At 40.3% G+C, this 24523-nt stretch overlaps 1 protein-coding gene across 5 annotated transcripts in view; it reads right to left on the reverse strand.

Moving 5' to 3' along the window:
- SORCS1 (sortilin related VPS10 domain containing receptor 1) overlaps positions 1 to 24523 on the reverse strand; it is a 589577-nt gene that overhangs the window by 121283 nt on the left and 443771 nt on the right. For all 5 annotated transcript variants that reach the window (XM_055093367.2, XM_034931441.3, XM_003825559.5 and 2 more), the window contains exons 7-9: positions 15212 to 15330; positions 12531 to 12620; positions 5209 to 5388 (exon numbers count right to left, since the gene is read on the reverse strand). In XM_055093367.2, the coding sequence (XP_054949342.1) occupies positions 5209 to 5388; positions 12531 to 12620; positions 15212 to 15330 (389 nt within the window). The remainder of the gene's footprint in view (positions 1 to 5208; positions 5389 to 12530; positions 12621 to 15211; positions 15331 to 24523) is intronic.

Here is a 24523-nt window from a genome sequence, read left to right on the forward strand (position 1 = left end):
CAACTTCTTTGGGCTTTGTGGATGGGATATTTTTCTCGAGAGGACAACAGGAAGGATAAACATGAGGCCGGGGTGCCTTCACAATCAGGGAACCCATTGGCCAAGAAAAACCTAAATGTTCTTTCCTTCTCTGTTGCCTCAACCAAAGAGCACTCTCCTCCTCAAACAGCACTCTCCTCCTCAAGAGACAGTAGCCTGAAATAATAGCACATTCTTTTATTATTATTATTTTTTTCTTTTTTGAGGAGGAGTCTTGCTCTGTCGCCCAGGCTGGCACCATCTCAGCTCACTGCAACCTCCACCTCACGGGTTCAAGTGATTCTCCTGCCTCAGCCTCCCAAGTAGCTGGGACTTCACCACACCCAGCTAATTTCTGTATTTTTAGTAGAGATGGTTTCGCCATGTTGGCCAGGCTGGTCATAAACGCTTACCCTCTGGTGATTCTTCTGCCTCTGCCTCCTAAAGTGCTGGGATTACAAGCATGAGCCACTGCACCTGGCCAATAGTACATTCAATATCCTGTAATAAATGTATCTCCAATAGGAGAGCATTTTTCTTCCCTACCTCCTAAACTAGATTGTAAGAGGCAGTCCTGCTCCAAGAAATCAAGATGCATGCTATATTATCATAACCGATGAGTTTTCTCTTTTAAAGAGAGGGTACTCATAATGTACAGAAGACACTGCATGTAACAGAACATGCCCTGGTCACTGGCTGTCCTTCATGACACCCACCAGGGCTCCCTCATGTATGCACGCATTCTTGTGTATTCTGAATTTGTCAGCCAGGTGGCTTCACTCCCAACACAACCCTTTGCACTCAGCTGGGGTGAACTGTCATTGTCTATTAAGCCAAAGTGCTCTTCATCATCATTAATTAATATTCACTTCCCAAAGGAGAGAAGGTACCATCCAAATCTGTCAGGCTCCCTCTCATCATCCACACTACACAAAGCCATCAGGCATCACTCTTCTCACAGACACTCAGCACATTTTTTTTTGCTCTGGCCACCATCAGACATGCAGCCTGATGCACTGCATGATGCACACGATGCACTGGACCATTCATTCTATTCAGGTGTGATGGAGTTTTAGGACACTTGTTTCCAGGCTTTTCTTACACAAATACATCCACCTGGCAAGACTGTGAACCATGTGTAAATATAGCCTGAACTTAGCTGTAACTAAGGACTTGGTACTAAAGGTGCTGCATAGATAGGTCTCGGGCAATCAAACTTCTGATTCTCTTTACATTGACTTTCCCCAGATCATTTTCTTCTTCCAGTCTTCTGTTTTCCACTGTTATGCAAAGTCTAACCCTATTTACCCTGCCCTTCTATGTTCTTCAGTCTTAATGCTATCACTCTTCCACAACCAAATACAAGCCCAGATGCTGATCCTTCAGGGAAAATGTGACAGTCTATAGTTGAGAGTTTGCACACTCTAGGGTTTAGGTCCTAACTCTGCCACTTACTATCTTTGCAGTCTTGCAAAAGTTGCTGTATTCTCTCTGCCTCCATTTACTTATATTTGAAGTGAAAGTGACAACAGTCCCTACCTCATAATGTATGTACTGAATAGGACAGTTATGGAAGGTTCTTTACACCATGCCTGGCACAAAGTGGCCCAAAATATTAGCCATTATTAATGATATCAATTAATGACATTAATGATATCAACAAAATTCATTTCTAGTATTTTTGCTCTGAGGCCAACTTTCCTGGCTCTCATTTCTTGGCTCTCTTGAATGGAGTCCAATTGACACTGATGGAAAATTCTGATATTTCAATAACTAAACCATACAAGCTGTACCCTCAACACTTTGTCTCCAGCATTTCTCTCTCTCATTCCACACACACACATAGTTCTAGGGTAGAGAACACAGAATCTGTAGCCAGGTTCCAATGTATTTGCAAACAAAATGCTTAATTTTAATGAGCACAGTGCTTCCTTCTGCATTTTTTAGAAAGACCCGTCAGCAATGCACATCCTTGATACACAGATCCATCTACATGTTTATACATTATACAGTTCACCTCTGCTAAAATAGCCTGAAGAGCTCACAAATGCAGGAATAGCACATAATTGGCATGAAGAAGCAAACAAACAAAGAACAAAGGCCATCCTCTTCAGTCACCCCAAATGTGAGCAGACATGCACTCCATGTATGCTATCTCTGTAACCCCCACCTCATGTGTTGCTCATCTTTGCTCCTTAGTAATTCATTTATGGATTTTCTTACTTCTCATTTATCTCTAAACTCTCATCATTCATTGCAATTCTACTGGGAAATTCATGCTGGATGGCTTTCAGCTTCCTGCTAGCCAGAACAATCAGATTTAAGGGAACATTTGTGCCAGGCTCCGTGTCAGCCAATATTCTTTCTATCTAGGTAATCAGCAGATACGGCACTGCCGTTCTGATCACATCAATTTCAATTCAAGTTGCTGTGAACTGTCAGGCTAATAAAACAAAGACTCCTCTCTCCCAGCCCCAGGATGCAGAGCACCTTTACATAATACAGTCACATCACTGCTCAAAATGATGATAATAAGAGCCAGCAGTTTCCCTACAGATAGTCAACTGCAAGAGAGGCACAAAGGGGAAACACAAGATTAACAAAGCAATGTTTGGCATGTCCAGAGGTCGCCTTGTTTCCTCTTTTCATTCCATACCTGTTACCGATGTTTGAATTCAGAAAACTAGTCATGAAAATAGCTGCAAATAACAAGACATTGCAAAGTCATTCCTGTCTAAATTTGTCATTTTTTCATCATCAAGGGACCAATTAAAATGGTTTTTATTTCTGGCAGGAAACAAAATTTATCCAGAGAATCAATTCCATGTTGACTCAAAAAGAGGGAAGAGGATAATCAGGAAGGGGAAAATGGAACCTGAAAGTCAGAATATGTTTTTGGGAGACTAAGGATAGAACGAGGGCTAGGAAAGAAAACTGGGGATTAAGCTTGGGCAGTTGCTTTGACTTCATGCCAGTGGATGCTCAGAGCAAGAATCCTTCCATTTTAAGTGTTCAGTCAAGGCAAGAAAATGCATGGCATTTCAACAAAACATACTTCAAGTTAAAATGTTTATAATCTATTTACAAATGAAAAGAGAAATGTGGTAATTTACACCTGTTTATAAGAAGACAACTACTTGGTATAGGCCATAATCCCAGCACTTTGGGAGGCCGAGGCGGGCGGATCACAAGGTCAGGAGTTCGAGATCAGCCTGGCCAATATGGTGAAACTCCGTCTCTACTAAAAATACAGAAATTAGCCGGGCATGGTGGTTGGAGTCCCAGCTACTCTGGAGGCTGAGGAAGGAGAATAGCTTGAGCCCAGGAGGCGGAGGTTGCGGTGAACCAAGATCGCGCCACTGCACTTCAGCCTGGGTGACAGAATGAGACTCCATCTCAAAAAAAAAAAAAGAAATAAATAAAAGACAACTACTCGGTATAAAGAATGTCACATGGCTGCACTAATTTCAGTATGGGAAGATGTAGCAATCCAAAATAATATAAATGTTTTGGGCATTTACACAATGCAGGTAGATGTTAAGGCTATGAGAGTAGAACACTGTAGTGGTGCTTGAACACATTGGAACATAATATTAATGATGCTATCTATAAATTGTTGAGCATTATTGTATTTTAAGCCCTGTGCTCCATGCTTTGAAAGGATTAACTCATTTAATCCTCAGAAAAATCACATCTAGTAGGTTTCATGTTTATCTCCATATTTTAAGCAAGGAAACTGTGGCTCAGAAATTACTGGATTTGTCTCAAGAATACATACAAGTGGCATCGCTAGGATTTAAGCACAGGCAACCTAAATCCAAAATCTGTACTCTAAATTAAATTTTATTCAACATGAAGAGGAAACTAAATCATCACAATATGTAAATTTCTTCTAGAATACAGTTTGAGGCTGTCATACATGATACTGTATTTATCTGAAACATGGGCAGGAGAAGAAGTGGAAAAACTTATGAAAGTATGAAAAAGTTTGCAGTGCATTTTTCTAAACATATACACATAAACTAGACCCTATGCTAGTCTGCCATAATTTCTATTACAAATACCTGGGCTCTAAATTTGGCATACAGTTTACTAATATGCTTTTATACATACACAGAAGTTTCGATACTAGAAGAAAATCACTAAGAACCTCTGAAGGAGAAGGAAGATAGAACACATTGAAAGGAATTACAATGATAGGTTAAAATTTCTTAAGTGAAATTAGTTTCTTTCATACTGGATATACCCTTACTTCTTAGACAAACAATCTCTTGACTCACTGCTCTTGTTCTCAACTAAATGACAGTGTCATTATGACTGTACATATCTGAATCCATTTTAGATTCTTTTCAGCTAGAATATAGGTATATTGTTACACTTCCCAAATTCTGACTGTTTTCAAATGGCTTATTATAACCTATTATAAATCTTTCATAGCGCATGATAAGAGTGACGAATGGCTAAAATCCATGCCAAAGCAGCAGGTTTCTTTCTAGCTAACTGTGCCTTCAATGGCAATTAAAGCATTGGTATTTATCACGAAAGCCAACCAATCCAACATAGATGATTTTCTTTTGAATCTTGGCCATTTTGAGAAACAAAGACTCTGCTAAGCTCTGTTCTTGTTGTTGTAGTTGTTTATTTTATTTTTCTGGATTTAGGAGACAAGCACCTGTTAATCTTATCTCATTCTCTGGCCCTATGAGAAAAAGGCCATTAGCCAAGGGAGCTTATTTAACCAGAAAGGTCTTCAAGTCCAAATGGAGTGTCTTCTGCTGGATGCAGGAGACCTTATCCCCTTCATTCTTTCTTCTGAGAGACAAGGGAGTGCATCCACCATTCCTTTACTCACAGCCCTGTCTGCCTTTCAGAACTATGTCCAAACATCACAGGCAGACCACTCTCATCAAACCCTGTAATTGACTGCCTCCCCAGACATTCCGCAAGTCCACTAAGCCTTCACGTCCTATGGAGTTTGTCAAAAAAGAATCCCTCCCAGAATCCCCCAGAGATCTTCCGTGGATTGCAAATTAACTAATAAAAATGTTCTGCAAATCTTTCCATCTCCCAAGAGAAATGAGGCCACATAAGGAACTGTATTAAAATGACCAGGAAAAGAGTCCATGCGGGGCTTCCATCAGCCAGCTGGGCACTGCTGTGGCTTAGGACCACATATGCCTCGTGACATACCTCATAGAGGTCGATCATGATGTTGCCCTCAGGGCCTCTGCTGCTCTGGACATTCTCCAAGGCCAGGGTGAAGTAGACACCACGTGTGTCTGAGATGTAGAGGTTGTACGTGTCATTCTGGTTCCATTCTTGGACCGCTGCGAACACCTGATTCTCATCGGTGCTGATAACATGCATGTCCTGTGAAAAGACACAAGGTCGTGAAGAGGGAAAAAGAGTTTTATACATTAACCTGGCAGGCATCCAAAGAGTGTGGAATCAAATGAGGAATACCAGAATGAGCACTTTAATGGAAGATAGCTTCCTTTTGCATATATAAGAAATAATAATTCGTTAAGCATTAATCATATATTTCCTTTGTCACTTGTGGGGTTAGGCAATAAGGTCATGAGAAAATAGGATGAAGGGATGTTTGATAGACCAGTTTTAATTGCCTCATTACATAATTTGAAAAATGCTTTCTTAAATATGTATGATTCGGAGAATCAAGCATCCTGATATTTTTGCCAAGCACAAATATGACACGTGCTCAGAAGGCATATATGGGGTAGATATGAGGAAAAGCTGGAGGAACAGAGAGAAAACAGACAAACCCTGCATCTCTCAGCATGGCTCATGGACCAGCAGCAAGGACATCACCTGGAAGCTTATTAAACATATAGAACCTTGGGCCTCACCCGGTGAATCAAAATGTGCATTTAATAAGATTGCTAAATAATTACCATGCATATTAAAGTTTGAAAAGCACTGCCCAAAGGTTCAGCAACCCCCAGCCGGTCTCCTCTACCCTCAGCCCTAAGAAAACATTCACCAGAGAAACCCAAAGTACTAACCCTCATGTTAGCGTGTTCAAAGACTTAGCTGCTTATCAAAATCTAAACTGAGAGGTTCTGCAGGAATCCTCCAGTGAAAAAGGGTAAAAGATAGCCTGCATAACTGATGATGTTTTCAGAGCCTGTTTGTCCTGGAAGACAGAATTAAAGCAAAGGTAGCCCGGAGGCAGTGAACAAGTGCCCCTGGGGTGGGAATTTCAAATTCTTTTTCCCCCATTTATAACTCTAGAGAAGTACAATGGAAGCTACCACAGTCCAAAGCTTGCTGACTCAGACCAAGGCCTGCTTTCTTCTTTACGGGATGTCTGTTCATATGCTCTAGCCTGCATTTTACCCTTTGCCCAAGATAGGAGACATAAAACAACTTCCAAAAACCAAAAAAATTAAAGCTAAGTAGCCAAAACAAACAAACGAAAACAAAGATTGCATATAACCACAAAGGTAGAAGAACAACGTAGAACAATTCTTGTTTTCGGCATCACTTAGTACTCTAATCTTTCCAGATGCACCATACTCTATTTTTGAAAAGCTTTAGGAAATCTGACAATCTTCCTATTAACAATTCCAGTGCGGGGAAATTCTACCTAACTACTAACCTAAATTTCTCATTGTCATATATGCCCATGTTCTCAATCAAGCAGCATTTCAGCTCTGACTCTGCTCTAGACGTGTAGGAACAAGAATCCCTATCCTCTTTACCGTTTATCACAGTAAACTCGTGATCCCAGAGGGAGAAGTCCATATCCAAAGGGCTTTATATTCCTCACCTCTACTCAGGTTCCATATGACATACTCAAGTTTGGTAACATTTTTGTAGAAAGAACCCCAAGTGGATAGGTCAAAAAATGAATCCTGCCCATTAATTTAATGTGTGCTTCTATCTGTTGAATGTCTATTTACATTTCTCCTGGTAATTATTGCTCTCTCTAGGTATCTGCAGGCGGAATGGTTCCACAATTGCCCTCAGATACCAAAATCCACAGAAGCTCAAGTTCCTTATATAAAGTGGTGTAATATTTGCATATAATCTACGCACATCCTCCTGTACACTTCAGATCATCTCTGGATTACTTACAATACCTAATACAATGTAAAGGCTATGTAAATAGTTGTATCATTTATTTAATTTGTATTACTTTGTATTTTTTTTTAATATTTTCAATCTGAGGCAGAACCTGAGGAGACACAGGTCCAAGTGTATGGATTGATGTTTTTTGAAAAACAGCCTCATCCCTCTCAGATATATTTCTATATTAAATCTAAATTTTCCCTACTTTCTTCTACCAGCAGCACAAGAAATGAGCTTTTAGAACTGGCTTTCAGAATATTCCATTTCTCTGGCAACAGCAACTGAATAGGTGATGGGCAGGTGGCCCACATAAAGTCAATATGACATGTTTCTGGAACGACTGCGGAGTTATTAGGGAGAGACCAAATTAGTATCTCACTATTGGTTTTTAAGCAGTAAGAATAAAAAAGAAAATTCCAGATCTGCTGGAGACATATCTTGGAGGTAAAGGATGAAACCAATCCTGATGAAAACAGGCTCAGCGGATGGAGAGAGATGGCCCAATGTTGTGACATTTTTTGGTCCCTAAATGTGGACATTTAAGAAGCTCATCCCACCGCCAGACTTTTCAGTTAAAGAAGACAGCCTAGTAAAGTGGCTGAAGAATGGACTTTGGAGTAAAACTAGTTGAGTTCAAATCTTGGCTCTATAGCTTAGCCATGTGAATGAAACTCTGTGTCTCATAATTTCAATCTACAAAATAGAGACAAGGATAATAGGTCCCCCATGGAGTGGTGAGGATGAAATCAGTTAATCAGTGTTAAGCACTCCTAATAGTGCCTGGCACTTAGCATATGCTCTAGGTATGTTAGCTACTCTCAGTTAAGTGAGCCCTTACATCCCTTTTGTTGATTAATCTAGGTTCATGTGACCTTTCTGTTTATCACAAATACTCAAGTCCTAACTATATACACGACAAGAAAGTGGTTCACACAAGTGTTTTTGTTGTTATTGTTTAAAATAAAATTTAAAATTCTTTGAACCAGGAGAAGCTATACCCAAGTGTTTGGTTTCTTTCTAATGGAGAGACTTGTCTGTGGAAATTAGCTCCAGAGCTGTTCCTGCCTTGACAACCAAACCTCCCATGGCTCCCTACCCTATAGGGCAAAGACCTAAATCCTTACCTTGGCCTTGAGAAGCATCAAACAACTATTCCCAATTCATCTTCCCTTCCTTGTCAGTAAGATGCAGCATCATCCCTGAAGCCAAGTTAAAATATCTCAACAATAACCTGACCCCCGCATAGCTAATTCCCACTTCTGTGATTTACAGTGAATCTCTGCACTGGTGAACCTCTGAGTTTCTCACAATAGACATTTGATTAAATAATCCTAGGCTGGAAGAGTAAAGTGCATCACCTATACCGGCCACTTCTCCCAAGACTTTATTTTGTAGATTCGGATAGGAAAACACAGATGCATCAAATATTGTGGTCTAGGTCACTTAGAGAACTAATCACACAATGATAACAGATTAAAATGGCCATCTCTAGATATGAGCTGAGTTCCAATCCTTCCTTTGTTTCATGTAATTATGTTGTACAGCCATTTTCAAATGATATTGGTCTTAAATAGTTTAATTGAAAAGTTTAAAATATTTATATATCATCTTTCTTTTTTCTCCTTCCCTAAATCCTGTTTCTATTTGGAGAAATGAGCTTTTTCTCCCAATGTGGCACTTTATGTTGAATGCTTTAACCGAGTCACAGAATTTGAGAGCAAGGTGTGATCTTACAGATTTTGTATTGAAGCATTTTCTAAAGTCTGCTCCGTAGGACAACAATGTTGTTAGGATTTTAGTAGACTTGAAAAGGAGGAAGGGATCCTTTGGTAAAACATATTAATTAATGGTGAATTACAGATCTTTCTTGCTCATTGGATGTTCTAAACCTTCAACATACCAGTGAGCTACTGTTACTCTCTAGGCAAGAAACACAGAATGAAGTTTATTCCTTTTTTTAGACATATTTGACCACACAACCAAATTCTCAGGAAGGATTACTAAGGACATTTTATTCTAAGTAACACATATGAGAAAATACTGTGGTGAATCTAAGCTTATTTAAAAAAAAAATAAAGAAAAGAGACATTGACAAACCAGCCCAAGGTTTCAAAGCAAGTTAGTGACAGATCTGGGTCCCTAATCCAGGTCTCCTGCTGCAAATCAAGCAGCCTTCACATCACCTGCATCCTGGTCCACATCGATCTTCTATCACGGAGACAACTAGATCCATACTAATAATAATATTACCTTGCTTTTATAGAGTATTTGTCCTCCAAAATGCTCAAAGCACTTTTGTACGTATTGCCTCATTTATCTCACTTGAGTAGCTCAGAATGGGTTCCCAGCAAGTTAAAGGAAGGAAAACTCACTACATTCCCCTGTCTGGAGGGCCACATGCTCTTAATGGCAATGGCAATATTAAAATCTCCCTACCCACTGTCATTCTTTACTATTAGTAAATATTTTTTTGAGCACAGCTCAGGGTGACTATGATCTTTCAGGAGCTGATACAATGGTAGTGGGTGATTAAAGAAAATTGAGCATGAAAGTGCTGGTTTGTCTCGATTCCTTTGGTCGGCATGAAGCTTTGTTCATTTCCAGTTGCACCAGCCCTGACAGGCCATGAAAATATGCACCTTTGTCGCAGATCATTCCACTCAAGCTGGGGTTTCGTTTTGAGGGTATAATGGGATTGTAATAAAGAATCTCATTGCCTTAAATAATAAACATCCACCTGGACCAAATAATACATTCATTTGCTGTACTAGCCCCTATTTTTTCTGGGAACAAGCTAAATTAATCACTGCATTCTACCCTCAGAACCCAGATAAGACTGAGTAATGGAACATGCTCTTCTGGGAGAACAGGAGGAAGAAGACAGATGCAAATTTGGGTTCAAAGTAAAACTTTTTCCTTCCATATTGGCTAGATGCCACTGGGGGCAACTGTCAGCAGTGATCTGTGTGATGGCTATGAACAAGCAATGCAAAGTATCTGTTTCCCAAACCCCCAGCAATGAGTCTACAAACATTTCTTTGATTTTAAACTATGATTTCTGGGGCTCCTTAAGTCAATGGGATTTTCTTCTTAATGCCCCTGACAGTATATGGAATTTTGATGGGGTGATGATGCTATGTTTTAATAACAGAAGCTATTAATTTACTAAGAAAGTATAATATAAAAAAGTACTACCTTGAGAGTCAGGAGACTTGACTTCTAGCCTCAATTATGCTACAAATAGCATTTGATTTCCACCAAAACTTATGTCACTTAAAGAGTTTATTCCCGGCCAGGCTCAGTGGCTCACACCTGTAATCCCACCACTTTGTGAGGCCAAGGCAGGCGGATCATGAGGTCAGGAGTTCAAGACCAGCCTGACCAATATGGTGAAAGTCTGTCTCTACTAAAAATACAAAAATTAGCCAGGCTTGGTGGCACACTCCTGTAGTCCCAGCTACTTGGGAGGCTGAGGCAGGAGAATCGCTTGAACCCGGGAGGCGGAGGTTGCAGTGAGCCAAGATTGCGCCACTGCACTCCAGCCTGGGTGACAGAGCGAGATTCTGTCTCAAAAACAAAACAAAACAAAAACAAAAACAAAAACAAAAAACAGTTTATTCCCAAGAGTGCGCATAAGATGAGGATATGGTCTCCATTTCCACATCCCTCTTGAACAACAGCAGCATGTCATTGCATTGAGGATAATTCTTTTTTTAAGGTGCAAATCCTGCAAGTCAACTACTTCATTTATTAGTCAATCAAAGAAACAACAATTTATTTCAATGCTCAAGAGGAAAAAAACAAAACAAAACCTGGCTCTGTTGTATTTGTTGAGTTAACATGTTCATTTCTCTGACAGACCTTCCTAAGAGATTATCAGAGGTAATTTGAACAACACTCAGTTTTCCTTTTACATAGTGATGTTATCCAATTCTCATCTAAGGCACAACTTAAGTGTTGTAAATTCTTGTCTTATTGGAGAAAAAAAAAACACTTAAGCCAAATCAAGAACAACAAGAACTTAAATGTATCCATACACAGAAATACATACAGTTCTGGATAATTACCACAGTCATTAATCTCTCAGCAGTTGAAAATAACAACCACGAACATAGCTATAGTTCTTTCAAGTTAATAGTGCAACTCAGTGTGTGTTATTACCTCTAATGGGCTGAGGCTTACATCCCACCTTTCACTACGTTAGGGTGAGGGAAGGGTGGTAGCCAAGAAAGAGAATTCATCCTGGAGAAACCAGAACAATCTGTTACCACCGGCTCTCCCGGGAGAGGAGGCATGCTGTGTCCTTGTGTTATGTCTATTATATGACTTCCTGGGCAGCTATCTGGTGTTGGTTCAAGACAACATACGACAAAGTCACGGATGAAAATATAAGAGAAAGAGGCATGGAAACTCAATTAAAAAAAGTTATGTATGTTCTTTGTGCAACCCAAAGGCTTCAAAGTTGAGCTATAACTCTCTTTAAACCTGCATAGTCCCCTTCTTATAGCCACATACATCTCCCTTGCTCTAAGATTAAGGCACAGTACATTTACAGTTCCAAGTCACTTCAAATACATCACGATGGCAGCCAGATCGCAAATACACAGCTCTGAGCTCCCGAGTCAGTTTGACCTCCACTAGGTGGCGCTCCATATTAACGCAGTTCTTCAGCACTTCTGGAAAGACAGCCTGGGGATGTCAACAGCTGAGGGTCTTTAACTTTTGTTTGCCTCTGTTTTCCAAAGGATATGCCTTTGGGGAAGTCTAAAAAAATTAGCTGCGACTCAGAACTCTAAAGACAACCAGTCTCATAAGTTTACAGGGAGCTGACTGGCTGAGAAAGCAAAGTCTGGTGCCACGTCACGGCATCACCGCTCAGTAAACAACTGATAATCAAACGGGACAGAAATGGATGGCAGCTGTTGCACTGAGACATAACACATCCAAAAAATATTTTCTGTCTTGTTAGAAAACCAATACATATGGCTTGAAAATCTTTACTATTGAAAAGCAAATCAATTATTAAAATTCATATGAATGTTCCTATAGCAACAATCTCAGAGACAAGAAAGAAAGAAAGAAAGAAAGAAGATAGAGAAAAAGAGAAAGTAAGATGAAAGAAAGAAAAAGAGAAAGAGAAAAAAAGAAAGTAAGATGAAGGAGAAAGAGAAAGAAAGAAAGAAGGAAAGAAAGAAAGGAAGGGAGAGAGAGAGAAAGGAAGGGAGGGAGGGAGGAAACAAGAGGAGGGTAATAAGACTGACCAAAGAGACAGTAAGGCAGAGCAAACTTGGGAAACAGAGATGAGAGATGTAAAGAAAACATGACTATGAGAGGCTGAAAGAGTCCTTGGGAAAGGGATGGAGGCTGGCTTCTGTGAATGAGAGTCAAGAATGAAATGAAGAAAGTGATTTAGGCCATACCTTGGGCAAAGCATATTTCGGAAGCTTCATTTGGGCAAATGCATTCCTTCGGTAGGACACGTAGTAATGTGGCCGCCCTCCTGATGTCAGCTGGATCATAAAAACAAGATTGTAAGAAGCTCGAGCTACTGTAACAGGCACAGGTCACAGAACAGTCACCTGAATGGAAGGAGGAAGCTTCCAACACAACAAATGGCATTAATGTCTATTGCGGACAAGTGTAAAGAATTGGCCTTCAGTTCAAACACAACTTATAAAGACTATGTGAGCTGGTCAGCGGCCCAAACTTAACCTACTGGACAAAAATACAATTCTTAACTTTGCACTGTGACTCAGATGCCAGAAAACATTTTGAGTTATTTTTTTCAAATGGGGTACATTGGCTGATTGCCATCACCAGCCCAGGTCTCTAGACCCAAGCCTATGACCCTACAAGTAGGTCCCTGTGCCATATCAGAATGAAATGGCCCAACTCAAACAGTGGCAGAGATGGAGGCTCACATCTCTGGGCACTGAATTCCAATTTGATGGTGTTACACTGATGATTATGGGCACATGGCACAGACAGGAGTGCTGGCATATTAGACAGAAAACCAGGCTAGGATTGGTGTCCAAATTCAATCTAGGTCTCTTCTATTTAATTTAAATTTTTTTTTTTTTGAGATGAAGTTTCACTGCTGTTACCCAGGCTGGAGTACAATGGCACCATCTCGGCTCACTGCAACCTCAGCCTCCGAGGTTCAAGTGATTCTCCTGCCTTAGCCTCCAGAGTATCTAGGATTACAAGCCCTTGCCACCACACCTGGCTATGTTTTGTATTCTTTTAGTAGAGATGGTGGGGGGGGTGGTTTCACCATGTTGCCCAAGCTGGTCTCGAACTCCTGACCTCAGGTGATCAGCCCGCCTCGGCCTCCCAAAATGCTGGGATTACAGGCATGACCCACTGTGCCCAGCCTTTTTAAAAAAATTTTTAAAGCTAAATCTCACTCTATTGCCCAGGGCTAGAGCGCAGTGGCACAATCATAGCTCATGCACCCTTCAACTCCTGGGCTCAAGTGATCCTCCCCAGGAGCTGAGACTACAAGCAGGTGCCACCACAGCCAGTTCCCCTCCAATCTTGTCCAAAGCATGCAGCCCAAAGAATCCTGGTGGGTGTGAGAGAGGGCAGGAAGGTACAGAGGGCAGGTAGAGAGGGCAGGTGTGGTCTCCAGCCAGCACATGAGCAACCTGCAGGCACAGTGTCAAGGGCACCACCACGTCTCTCTCTCTCTCCTACACAGCCACTCTTAACCCCTCGAAATGCCTGGAGTTTCAATGACAGCTGGAGTCTGCATACTCAGAATGTCAACAAATGCGCATGTTCATCACATTAGGAATGTGACTTGGAAAGTTATCATCTTCACCGTCATGTGGCCAGATGACCTCTTAGGTCTAGTGAGGGGTTACAGGATGTTCATGGTGGCATGGGTAAAGACTGTGTGAAATTCCAAATGCAGAATTGATTCTCATTTGTAAGTCATAGATGTGGATCACAAAGTGTTATTAGAAACCAGAAAAGGTTCCTGGGAGCAGCACTGATACAGAAATTAATTATTATAGACAGAACCAATACGTGTAACTATTCGAATGTCCGTTGACAACGTGATGCTGAAATTGTCAGAGTATTAATTACTAATTTCCCTGAAGAATAAAGAAATGGTGTGTGTGTGTGTGTGTGTGTGTGTGTGTATGTGTGTGATCATATGTGAAACATTTTATAAGTACACAGGCTGGTAGGCATTTAAACAAATTGCATCCTCAAAGCATGTAATTAAATATTCCAAATCACAATTTCTTGTCGAAATAAATGTAATACTGTCTAGAATGGGTCTTCATATATATATATGTATACTTTTATATATACATATAAGCTATTTAGTAATTTTACCTTTGTCATTTTTAACATGGAAGGTGGTAACTGAGTTTTTAAAAGCATTGTCCAAACAAGCTTAAATTTTTCCTTGAATGCTGAAAAGCAGTGCAGCGTATTTGCTTCTTGTCTCTACTAACAACTCAGGAAACGTCAGCTTTTTAAACTGTTCTCCACTCTCTTGGGGGTGAAAAACCTGGCTGAAAACATCTGCTCTGAAGTGTCTTTATTCTAATCACAGTTGGTGCATGACAATAAAAGCTGATTACTCTCCCCCTGGCCTCTGCCTCCCACTATCTCCAGCCACCCCACAGCTTCCCTTCCCATTCCTGCTTCTCCACTTTTAAGGTGGGTATTGGGGAGGGGGCTGATTGGCTGACCCTTTCCCAGATAGAAAGAGACTGACATATTTGTTCAGTCCCTTTGATAACTGGGAGCTTCTTTGGAATGCAGGTGTGGGGGACAGATCGTACTGTGCATCATCCTAGAGACAATCTCACTACTCTATGCGATGCCTTCATGACCCCATGTTGATAAGATCCTCTGGACACAGCCCAAAGAAATTCATGACTATTCTGTTAGTATAGAAGATTCCACACTCACTAATTATCCTTTTATTGAAAAGATAGTGATTTTCCCCTCTCTCCCTACCTCCTTCCCTCCCTCCCATCCTCTCTTTTTGACTCTTAATGGAGTGTAAAGCAGGCAAAAGGGACAGAAACAAGGAAAAGAAAGGTTTCTGAGACAATCAACAGAAGTGGATTTTTCATACCTGAACAAACACATAATGATCCTGAACAATCAAAGAGTCTGGGTCAATGTAGCCTGGAAAAGGCTGATTCCTGTTGGCCTCTGTACAGTTCTGCATTCGGCAAGTTAGATAATGTGAATCTGAAAAAAAAAAAAAACAAAAAAACATGGGGTTGAGGGGGATATACAGACAGAGATTTAGAGTCAGGGTGGACGTTTGATATTTCCCTTACCATTTCCAATTTTTTTTTTTTTTTTGAGACGGAGTCTGCTCTGTCGCCCAGGCTGGAGTGCAGTGGTGTGATCTGGCTCACTGCAAGCTCCGCCTCCCGGGTTCACGCCATTCTCCTGCCTCAGCCTCCTGAGTAGCCGGGACTACAAGCGTCCACCACCATGCCCAGCTAATTTTTTGTATTTTTAGTAGAGACAGGGTTTCACCGTGTTAGCCAGGATGGTCTCGATCTCCTGACCTCATGATCTGCCTGCCTTGGCCTCCCAAAGTGCTGGGATTACAGGCATGAGCCACCGCACCCAGCCACCATTTCCAGTTCTTTAAACAAGCCTCACAGTCTTTGTTAAATACGTTATTGTCATTGTTATTATTATTTAAATTATTATCATTATTATTTTACTCACTTGCTCTCAATACCACCTACATCATCTCCTGGTGCTTCCACCAAGTCTTGATATCCTAGAATACTAAATTCTTGCTAATTATTTTTTTCCCTCCCAAACCCAAATGAAAATATTTTCAAAAACTGGCAATAATACTTGGGATTTCATGGTCAATTTTTTCTCATTAGTAGGTTTTACCTTCACACTTTGATCTTTGACAAAGAGGAAAACACACATACATCTAATCATTCATCATCTAATGATAAAAATGATGTGGTTATAAGATTCTAGGTTAAGTAAGATAAGGGTTTTTCTTTCATAATTAATTAGAAGTAAAACAGAGCCGGGAGCTGTGGCTCATGCCTGTAATCCCAGCACTTTGGGAGGCCAAAGCAGGTGGATCACGAGGTCTGGAGTTCACAACCAGCTTGGCCAAGATGGTGAAACCCCGTCTCTACTAAAAACACAAAAATGAGCTGGGCACAGTGGCAGGCACGTATAATCACAGCTACTCAGGAGGCTGAGGCAACAGAATCGCTTGAACCCAGGGGGGCGGAGGTTGCAGTGGGCCAAGATCACGCCACTGCACTCCAACCTGGGTGACAGGAAAAAAAAAAAAAAAAAGCAAAACCGAATTGGGAGGAGTTCCTTGAGTTAAGACTTGGCTGTTACTTTACAATGGAATCAGTTGAGACCCTGGATCTCACCTGGTGATAAATACAACATCAGTAATGACAACTCTTACGTCAGTTTGGTCTCTATTGCTGGAAATATATTTTATCAGGGAGGCTATTCCTGTTTTTTGAGCACACTATCCTGGCCTCTATCTAATCAGATTATGTTACTCCCTTACTTAAAACTCCTTTTGCCTCATTGTATTGAGAATAAATTCAAACTCTCCACCACCCACCACGCCAACCCTCCAACCTCCCCCACTTCTCACCATGCTAATCTCTTCTACTCTCTCTGTGATTCTTCTAATCCACCCTACTTTATGTTCAGGAAGTTGGCCAAACTTTCTACCACTTTAAAGACTCTTCATTTGCATTCCCTCTGCCTAAAATGCTTCTCCCCAGGCTGTTCTCAAAGCACGTTCTAGATTTCAGCTAGCCCACTGTTACATCTGAGGATCTTCCATAGTTATTCTTTATCACACACCATCCTATTAATTCTTTCTATGGAATTTATCACAATATAAAATTACCTTGTTATTTCTTTCTTACTGAGCCATGCTCCCATTAGAATGTAATCTCCATAAAGACAAATGCCTTTTTTGTTTTTGTTGTTGTGGCTGTTATTCACTGTTGTGTCCACCAGATCCTAATACTGTTCCTGGCACATAGTAGGCAATAAATGAATATTTGTTGGAACATGCCACTTATTGAAATATATCCTTTTGAGTATAAAAAAGGAGTTATTTTACTTGTTTTTGATGCTTAATGAGTAGGTGGGTTTGATTTTAAGATATCAGAGACTTATGCAGAATTCCATTTTTCCAAATGAAAATATCAGAAGATGATTATTTACAGGAAATTGAGGTGGGGAAGAGTATGTAGAGATAGATAGGCTAGATATAAGGATTCACTAAAGATTTCTCTTAAGAAAACTAGGAAGGCGGAATTGTCCAGGACCACCTTTACTTAAGGAACTTATGTGTACCTACCTGTATTCTGCAGAGTGCCACTAGGGGGCGGCATGCACTCTTGCTCCCTCTGACCAATGACTGATGGGGTTTCTGATAACCTCTCAGTAGACAATGGTGGAGAGCCTTACACACCATCTTCCTTCACCCCACTGCCATTTCCGAAGATGGGGATAGCTCTCAAGTGCTTTAACCTGTCTAGTCCTGGTGAAGCCACCTCCAAAATTAAATTAGAGTCCTCTATTCTTCCTTCCTCATCTCCTTTTTCAGGCATTCCTGTAATTTCACGTTAGAGCAGAACACAGGATCTTTTTCCTTAAAGACAGTTTCTGGGACTATCCCTTCCCAGAACGATCCTCCGTCTAGCACACAAAATCTTTACCTCACAATTTTACACTCCACCAGACTGTTTTACAGCTTTTAAGTGACTTCTGTTTTCCAAAATGTAGCTTGGGGGTCATAGAAACAATGGAGATTTGACGATAAGAACTGGGCTTGAATTCTGGTGTGGTTTATTTATCGGCTGTGTAGTTCATAAGAAATCCTTTCATCTTCCTGAGTCTTGCTGTTACTGCAATGCTAACCAATGTTCTGTCTTGGTTTTTCTGTTCATGGTACTGAAAGCGAATCACTGAGACAATGAGTATTGCTAAGGAAGAAGACTTGAATCAGATGCCACAGCTGAGGAAATGGAAGATCAGTCTCAAATCTATCTCCCTGACAAACTAAAATTAGGAGTTTATATAGCAGGGAAGAAATGTAACAATGTGTGGGAAAATAGGAATTAGGGGGTGTAAGGAAGAAGAGCTGGTCAACAGAAAGCAAGTTGTCAGTTAGGCAATCAGGATGAGTGAGGGGTCTGGTATCTCATTGTCTAGATGCAGTGATCTGCTAAACTTAAGTTCCTTGATGATACCTGGGAGGCCTGATGGTTGGTTTCCTGAGAAAGGAACTTGGATAAGAAGTCGGATAAAACAAATGTAACTTTCTCAAGTTTGAAGACTGGGAGGATCAATTTCTGTGTTTATTCAAAAGAAAGCGTAAACATCATGTTCTATGGGACAACTGGGCCAATTTCACTGCCTCCTTCATCTATTAAAGGAGGATGCCAATATCAACTATCTTGTACTTTAGCTGTAAGAATTAATTAAAATAACATATATGCTAAATGTTTTGAAACTCAAACTCATACAAATGTTAGTTGTTATGATTAAGAATGATAATATTTCTGTTTTCTGTTTTGCCACCTTTCATAATGATGAGAAATTTTGGGAACACACTTAAAAAGACTAGTTAAGCCAAATTTAAATATTCCAGTTATATTTCTGAATCAGGTTCTTTGGCGAGCTACTGAACACCCATTGTTCTCTGCCTTTTTGCTGAAAAATCCAATATCGGATCTGTCAGCTCATCTTTTCTCCATGTGACTCAGAAGTTCCCATATGCAAGGAGGAATGCTGTCACTCTAAACCTACTCAAGCCTTCCTTCTCCACTTGCCATTGGTTGTTTTAGAAGAGGGCATTTAAACCTAGTACTGGTACATGAGAAGTGAGGAGAGAGCTTTTAAGGGGAATCTGAGAGATATCAGGAGATACAGCAGAAGATCTTCTGTCTCTGTAAACACTGTGTCTCAATGTGAATGGCTCTAGGTTTCTGGTTGCCCAAAGGAGCCAGTCTTACAGTCAAGCTTATATAACGAGTATGACAACTAGATGGAAAGTACCCATTTCCTAATGACATCATTGAGCTGTTGATGGTACTGAGCCTCAAGCTGCCCCAACCTCTGTGCTTCTTGTTATGTGAGATAATGAACAAAAACAATGGCTAAACACAATGAGAGCTTGATTAGGAGGTCTTGACCTTCAAATTACAAATACAATTTCCAACTAGAATTTTTAAGACTGACACCTAATGAGGACTTGATGCATACACAATTCTTGTTTTATTTGTATTAGTGTCTGATGGCTCTTTTCTTTTCCTTAAGACCTAAATCTCCTCTTCAGAGGTCCCTGTACAAACATAAGATGGAAAATAATAACATACCCTTTTCATGTTTCTAATTCATCTATATAGAAATTATTAATCTAAGGAATTTAGGGAGAAAACAAAGTTGGAATTTAACATTTGTTGTTCATCTGTGAGCCAGGCAGTCTGAAGCATGTTCACATAGCTATAGCACGTTTAGTCTTCACAACACTACAGAGTATACCAACTGACTTTGCAGATAAAGAGAATGAAGCTAAAAAATAGTGATTTGTAGAAACGGCAGTATGTGGTTGCAACGTGGTTAGACTGACTCCAACTTTGGTTTATTTCTACTATACTATGTTGCATGAAAAATCCCAGTGAGTGTGGGGCCAATTTTTGTTAAGTATATTTTGGCTTCTATCTAAGGTTCAAACAGATACCCCAAGATACAAAATAAGAACACCTTAATATTTTTGTGTGGTAATTTGGCAATATGAATCAAGATACTTAAAAATGCAGGACCAGCCTGACCAACATAGTGAAACCCCATCTCTACTAAAAACACAATAATTAGCCAGGCATGGTGGCACGTGCCTGTAATCCCAGCTACTTGGCTGGGAGTCTGAGACAGCAGAATCACTTGAACTCAGGAGGTGGAGATTGCAGTAAGCCGGGATCACGGCACTGCACTCCAGCCTGGCAACAACAGTGAAACTCTGCCTCAAAAAAAAAAAAAAAAAAAAAAGATACTCTTTGACCTAGGGTTTATTTCTGAGAATTCTATCTAAGGAAAAAATCAAGGATCAATGCAAAGATTCAACAACTAAGATATTTATCAGTGTTATTTATAATAAAAAATTTTGGAGAAAACATAATGGCCAACAATAGAAAAAGAACTTAATAAACTATGGAACATTTAGAGTTTGCTATTAAAATCTTGCTTTTATGAGGAAATGCTTAATATATTTTATATTATAGAAGTAGGTTACCAATTAGTAATATTATTCCAATGTTAATTTCCTAGTTTTGAAAAATATACCTAGTTTTCAAAATATTATTTTGAAAAAAATAACATAATATGTTAACATTAGAGGAAGCTGGGTATAAAGTACATGTATTCTGTACTATCTTGGGTGACTTTTCTGTGTATCTAAAATTATTCCAAAATAAAAGTTTTTAAAAAGTAGGTTACCAAAATATGTGCATTATGGACCTGAGTTTTTTGCAAGTCATAGATATATCTATAAATGTATGTTTGCATAGGAAAAATGAATAAAAGATATATATGAGATGTCAGCAACAGCGGAGAGCCACTAATGTGAAAGAGTTGGCAATCTTTACAACAAATCCCTAGTCCAGCCCTTCTACAGCCGGGCAAGTAGGGGGAGGGGAGTCAAGATGGACTTGTGAGATCAACTGTCTCTAATCTCTCTGCTTGTTCTTTCTCTACTTCCCATGCCGCATATTGCTGTTGAGCTGTGCAATAAGCCTATCTTTGGTCTGAGAATTACCAAGTGTAAAATAGGGACACAAGAAAAGCCCCGGAAGAGGTCTTCAAACCACTTCTTGCTCTGAGTGGCTCAAAGTGAAATTTGCAAGCTGAAGGGGAAATGAACCATCTTGAACAGTCTGCCCGTGGTAAAGTGTTCCTGGTTTGTTCCCTTTCTCCTCCTAATGGAAAACAGAAAGAAATTGGCCGCACTTCATAATGAGGGACCAAGCACTCATCCCCCTTGGGGCTTGCTGTAATAGTATTAAGTATGATGAACTCTTTCCATATTCAATTCTGGTGAGTGTATGATGTGATTCCATAGGAAGTATCTTGTAATTTGGCATTAATTAATGTCAATTAATGCATGCAACTGCTAGACATTAGAATTAATTTCATTACTATTCCTACACAGATGTTTTCCTTGCCATAGGTAATTAGGACACTGTGCTATTCTTTTCAAGCATCTTCACTCTCTGCAACAGCTGCTGCTTAGAATAATGCAATCCCCATCCACCCAAAACCTGTGCTGTTCTAGAGAAGGGAAGCTGCTTTTAAAAAGGTAGGCTTTGAACAGAGGATCAGAGGTTTAAATGCAGGCTCAAGGCCTGCTAGCTTAGTAAATCACTCCACGTCTCCAAACGCTGATCTAGAAAATGGGAACAAACAATATCCATCTTGCCAGAAGTTATGACATTTGATGACCTTAGTCTTGAAATGTGTTGAGTCTAGCGCCAGGTTAGACTGTACTCACATAATGATAGCTGTAGTTGGTATTTAAGTCCTCTCTCTGTAATCACCAATACTGCTCACTGTGTCTCAAGCTAACCACCTGCAAAGTGCTAAGGATATTTCTACCTGAGGCAGCTTCTTTCTTTTTCTTTTTTTTGAAGACAGAGTCTCACTCTGTCACCCAGGCTGGAGTACAGTGGCAGCGATCTCAGGTCACTGCAACCTCCCGAGTTCAAACGATTCTCCTGCCCCAGCCTCCCGAGTAGCTGGGACCACAGGCGCATGCCACCACGCCTGGCTAATTTTTGTATTTTTAGTAGAGACAGGGTTTCACCATGTTGGTCAGGCTGGTCTCGAACTCCTGACCTCGTGATTCGTCTGCCTCAGCCTCCCAAAGTGCTGTGATTACAGGAGTGAGCCACCACACCCGGCCACTTCTTTCTTTTTATATTCAATTTTTGTTTGGGTTAAAGATTTTTTAAGTACGTTTTAAAAAACACCATGAAAAAATATTCTCCTTGTATAATAATTAATACAAATACAGGTCTTCTGCATAGGCAGCAGACAGCACTGCCAAATAAGTAGGGCTACAAGGAGAATGTGGAAGTCATCTCTGCACCCAACACACAGGGCCAATCAGCAGGTGTGGCAGGTGTTCCGTCTTCCTGTTGGAGCGATCTTCTAGGTCCTAGTTCCATCTCCAGCATGGCGTGCGACTCTGAGAAAGTCATTGACCAAGGTTGGTTTTAGACTATTTCTTTACATAATGAGAGTTATTAGAAGCTTAGAAACAAAACGGATGCTAAAAATCAGACTATGACTTTAAGATCCAACAAATCTTTACCATAAATTATCCACTGAAACCTGTTTCCTTCCCACTGCTGCCAAAACAAAACAAAGCTCTGGGATGTTGCTGGCAAGTCTGTGTCTTGAGGGCTTCTGCTATTTCTAAACAGCATGCTTAACTCCTGGCTGACTCCCTATGTTCATTCAGAGTTCTGCTGGCTTGAACAGCCTTTTCCTTTCCTGTTACTCAGTCCAAATACTTCCTGGACCTTCTTCTGTGAAGTTTTTCCTGGGGCTTAGGCAAACCTTTCCATCCCCAGAATGTCTTCATTGATAACAGCAGCAGCAACACTAACCTCCAAAACAACCAGAGCAACCTTTCCTCGGGGTCAGGAACTGTGCTAAGTGGATCACATGTTTTTTTCTCTCTTAAATTTTGTTTAAAATCCAGGCCGGGCTCGGTGATTCACACTTGTAATCCCCAAACTTTGGGAGGCCGAGGCGGGTGGATCACTTGAGGTCAGGAGTTTGAGACCAGCCTGACCAACACAGCAAAAAAATATATTACAGATCTCTGGGACTCTATCCATCCATTCTATCATTCAACAAGTGTTTATTTAGCACCAAATACTTTAATTTTCCCTAATATTGTAGACATTTAATTATAAACAAAGCTAGAAACGATGCAGGCAAGCATAAGCACTTTAAAACTCACCTATTCCCCATTGTTTCCACTTGGAAACAATTTAAATCTGCAATTTAAGCAATCTGTTTAAAAGCAAAACAGATTTTGAAGCCCATACAAGCGCATATAACTTTTCCTTTTGTTCTACTGCTCTATTACTTATTTTGAAACTTCTGTATTAAATGTTCTCACTCATCACGCACGCACACACGTGTCAACACGCTGCTGTTCATATACACTTAATTCCTATCAGGATTCTAGTGCCCTCTGTCACATGTACCAGCTAGAAATTGAGAATGTCAAAAGTGAGATTCTAGTCTTGGTTCCAGAAAGTCTACACAGAGGACGAGATACTTCTGTGAAAATTATAGACTTACATCAAATGTTCTAGCTTGGCATGATGAGTGTGATTTAGCATTGCTTTCTTCTGTGAAATTTCTTGATTTGGGACCAGTGTATTTGACTAAATATTGTATTTTATTGTTGGCCTTTAGGCATTCAGGAGGCCATGACTACTACAGGGAAAATTCTGGGATCATAAAATTTAGCCAAGCACGAAACTAAAAACTGGGAACATGAGAGAGAAAACAAAAGCATACTATTAGGTTGGTGCAAAAAGTAACTGCAGTAATTGCCAAAAACCGCAATTACCTTTGCACCGATCTAATAATATAAATACAGAAAGTTCACTGTCCAATTACAGTGCAGCATGGTGAGCGCATTCTAGGATGAATGGAAGTGCTATGGGCTTGCCGGTGAGATATTTAATCCTCATACCTCTGCACAGATGTTTTACTCTGTGCTAGAAACTTTTCCTGTGACTCTGAATTTATTTCACTTTGTATCACACAGAGCTGTGGACTTGTTATTCCTCCATGGCCTATTTAGTCCTCTTTAGGCTAGAGACTATTTTACTATTCAGACTATGTTATAGAGTGAATTACTTTCGTCAGGGATGGGGACATGATGGAAAAGCTGAGGGAAAGCCTAGAAGGCTGCCTGGAATGATGACAAGGATAACTCATTATTCCAGAAAGAAGGAGCACTGGGCAGGAGCAGAGAGGCATGAGAGAATGTGAGATGTGTTTGGGGAACACTGGCTGTGTGTTTTGCGAGAAAGTCCTACTGGAAACCCACACTAGAACCTAGTTTAGTTGGGTAAAGACAGAAAATCATATACAAAGTCACACTCAATCATGGAGAACTGAGAAGCACATCACATAACTTTCTGTGTCCGCAATTGGTTCCTTCTGGTGGGTTCTTGGTCTTGCTGACTTCATGAATGAAGCCACAGACCCTCACGGTGAGTGTTACAGTTCTTAAAGATGGTGTGCCCAGAGTTTATTCCTTCAGATGTTCAGATGTGTCTGGAGTTTCTTCCTTCTGGTGGGTTCGTGGTCTTTCTGACTTCAGGAG

Source organism: Pan paniscus, chromosome 8 (assembly GCF_029289425.2).
Source record: "Pan paniscus chromosome 8, NHGRI_mPanPan1-v2.0_pri, whole genome shotgun sequence".
In the NCBI taxonomy this organism is placed as follows: domain Eukaryota; kingdom Metazoa; phylum Chordata; class Mammalia; order Primates; family Hominidae; genus Pan; species Pan paniscus.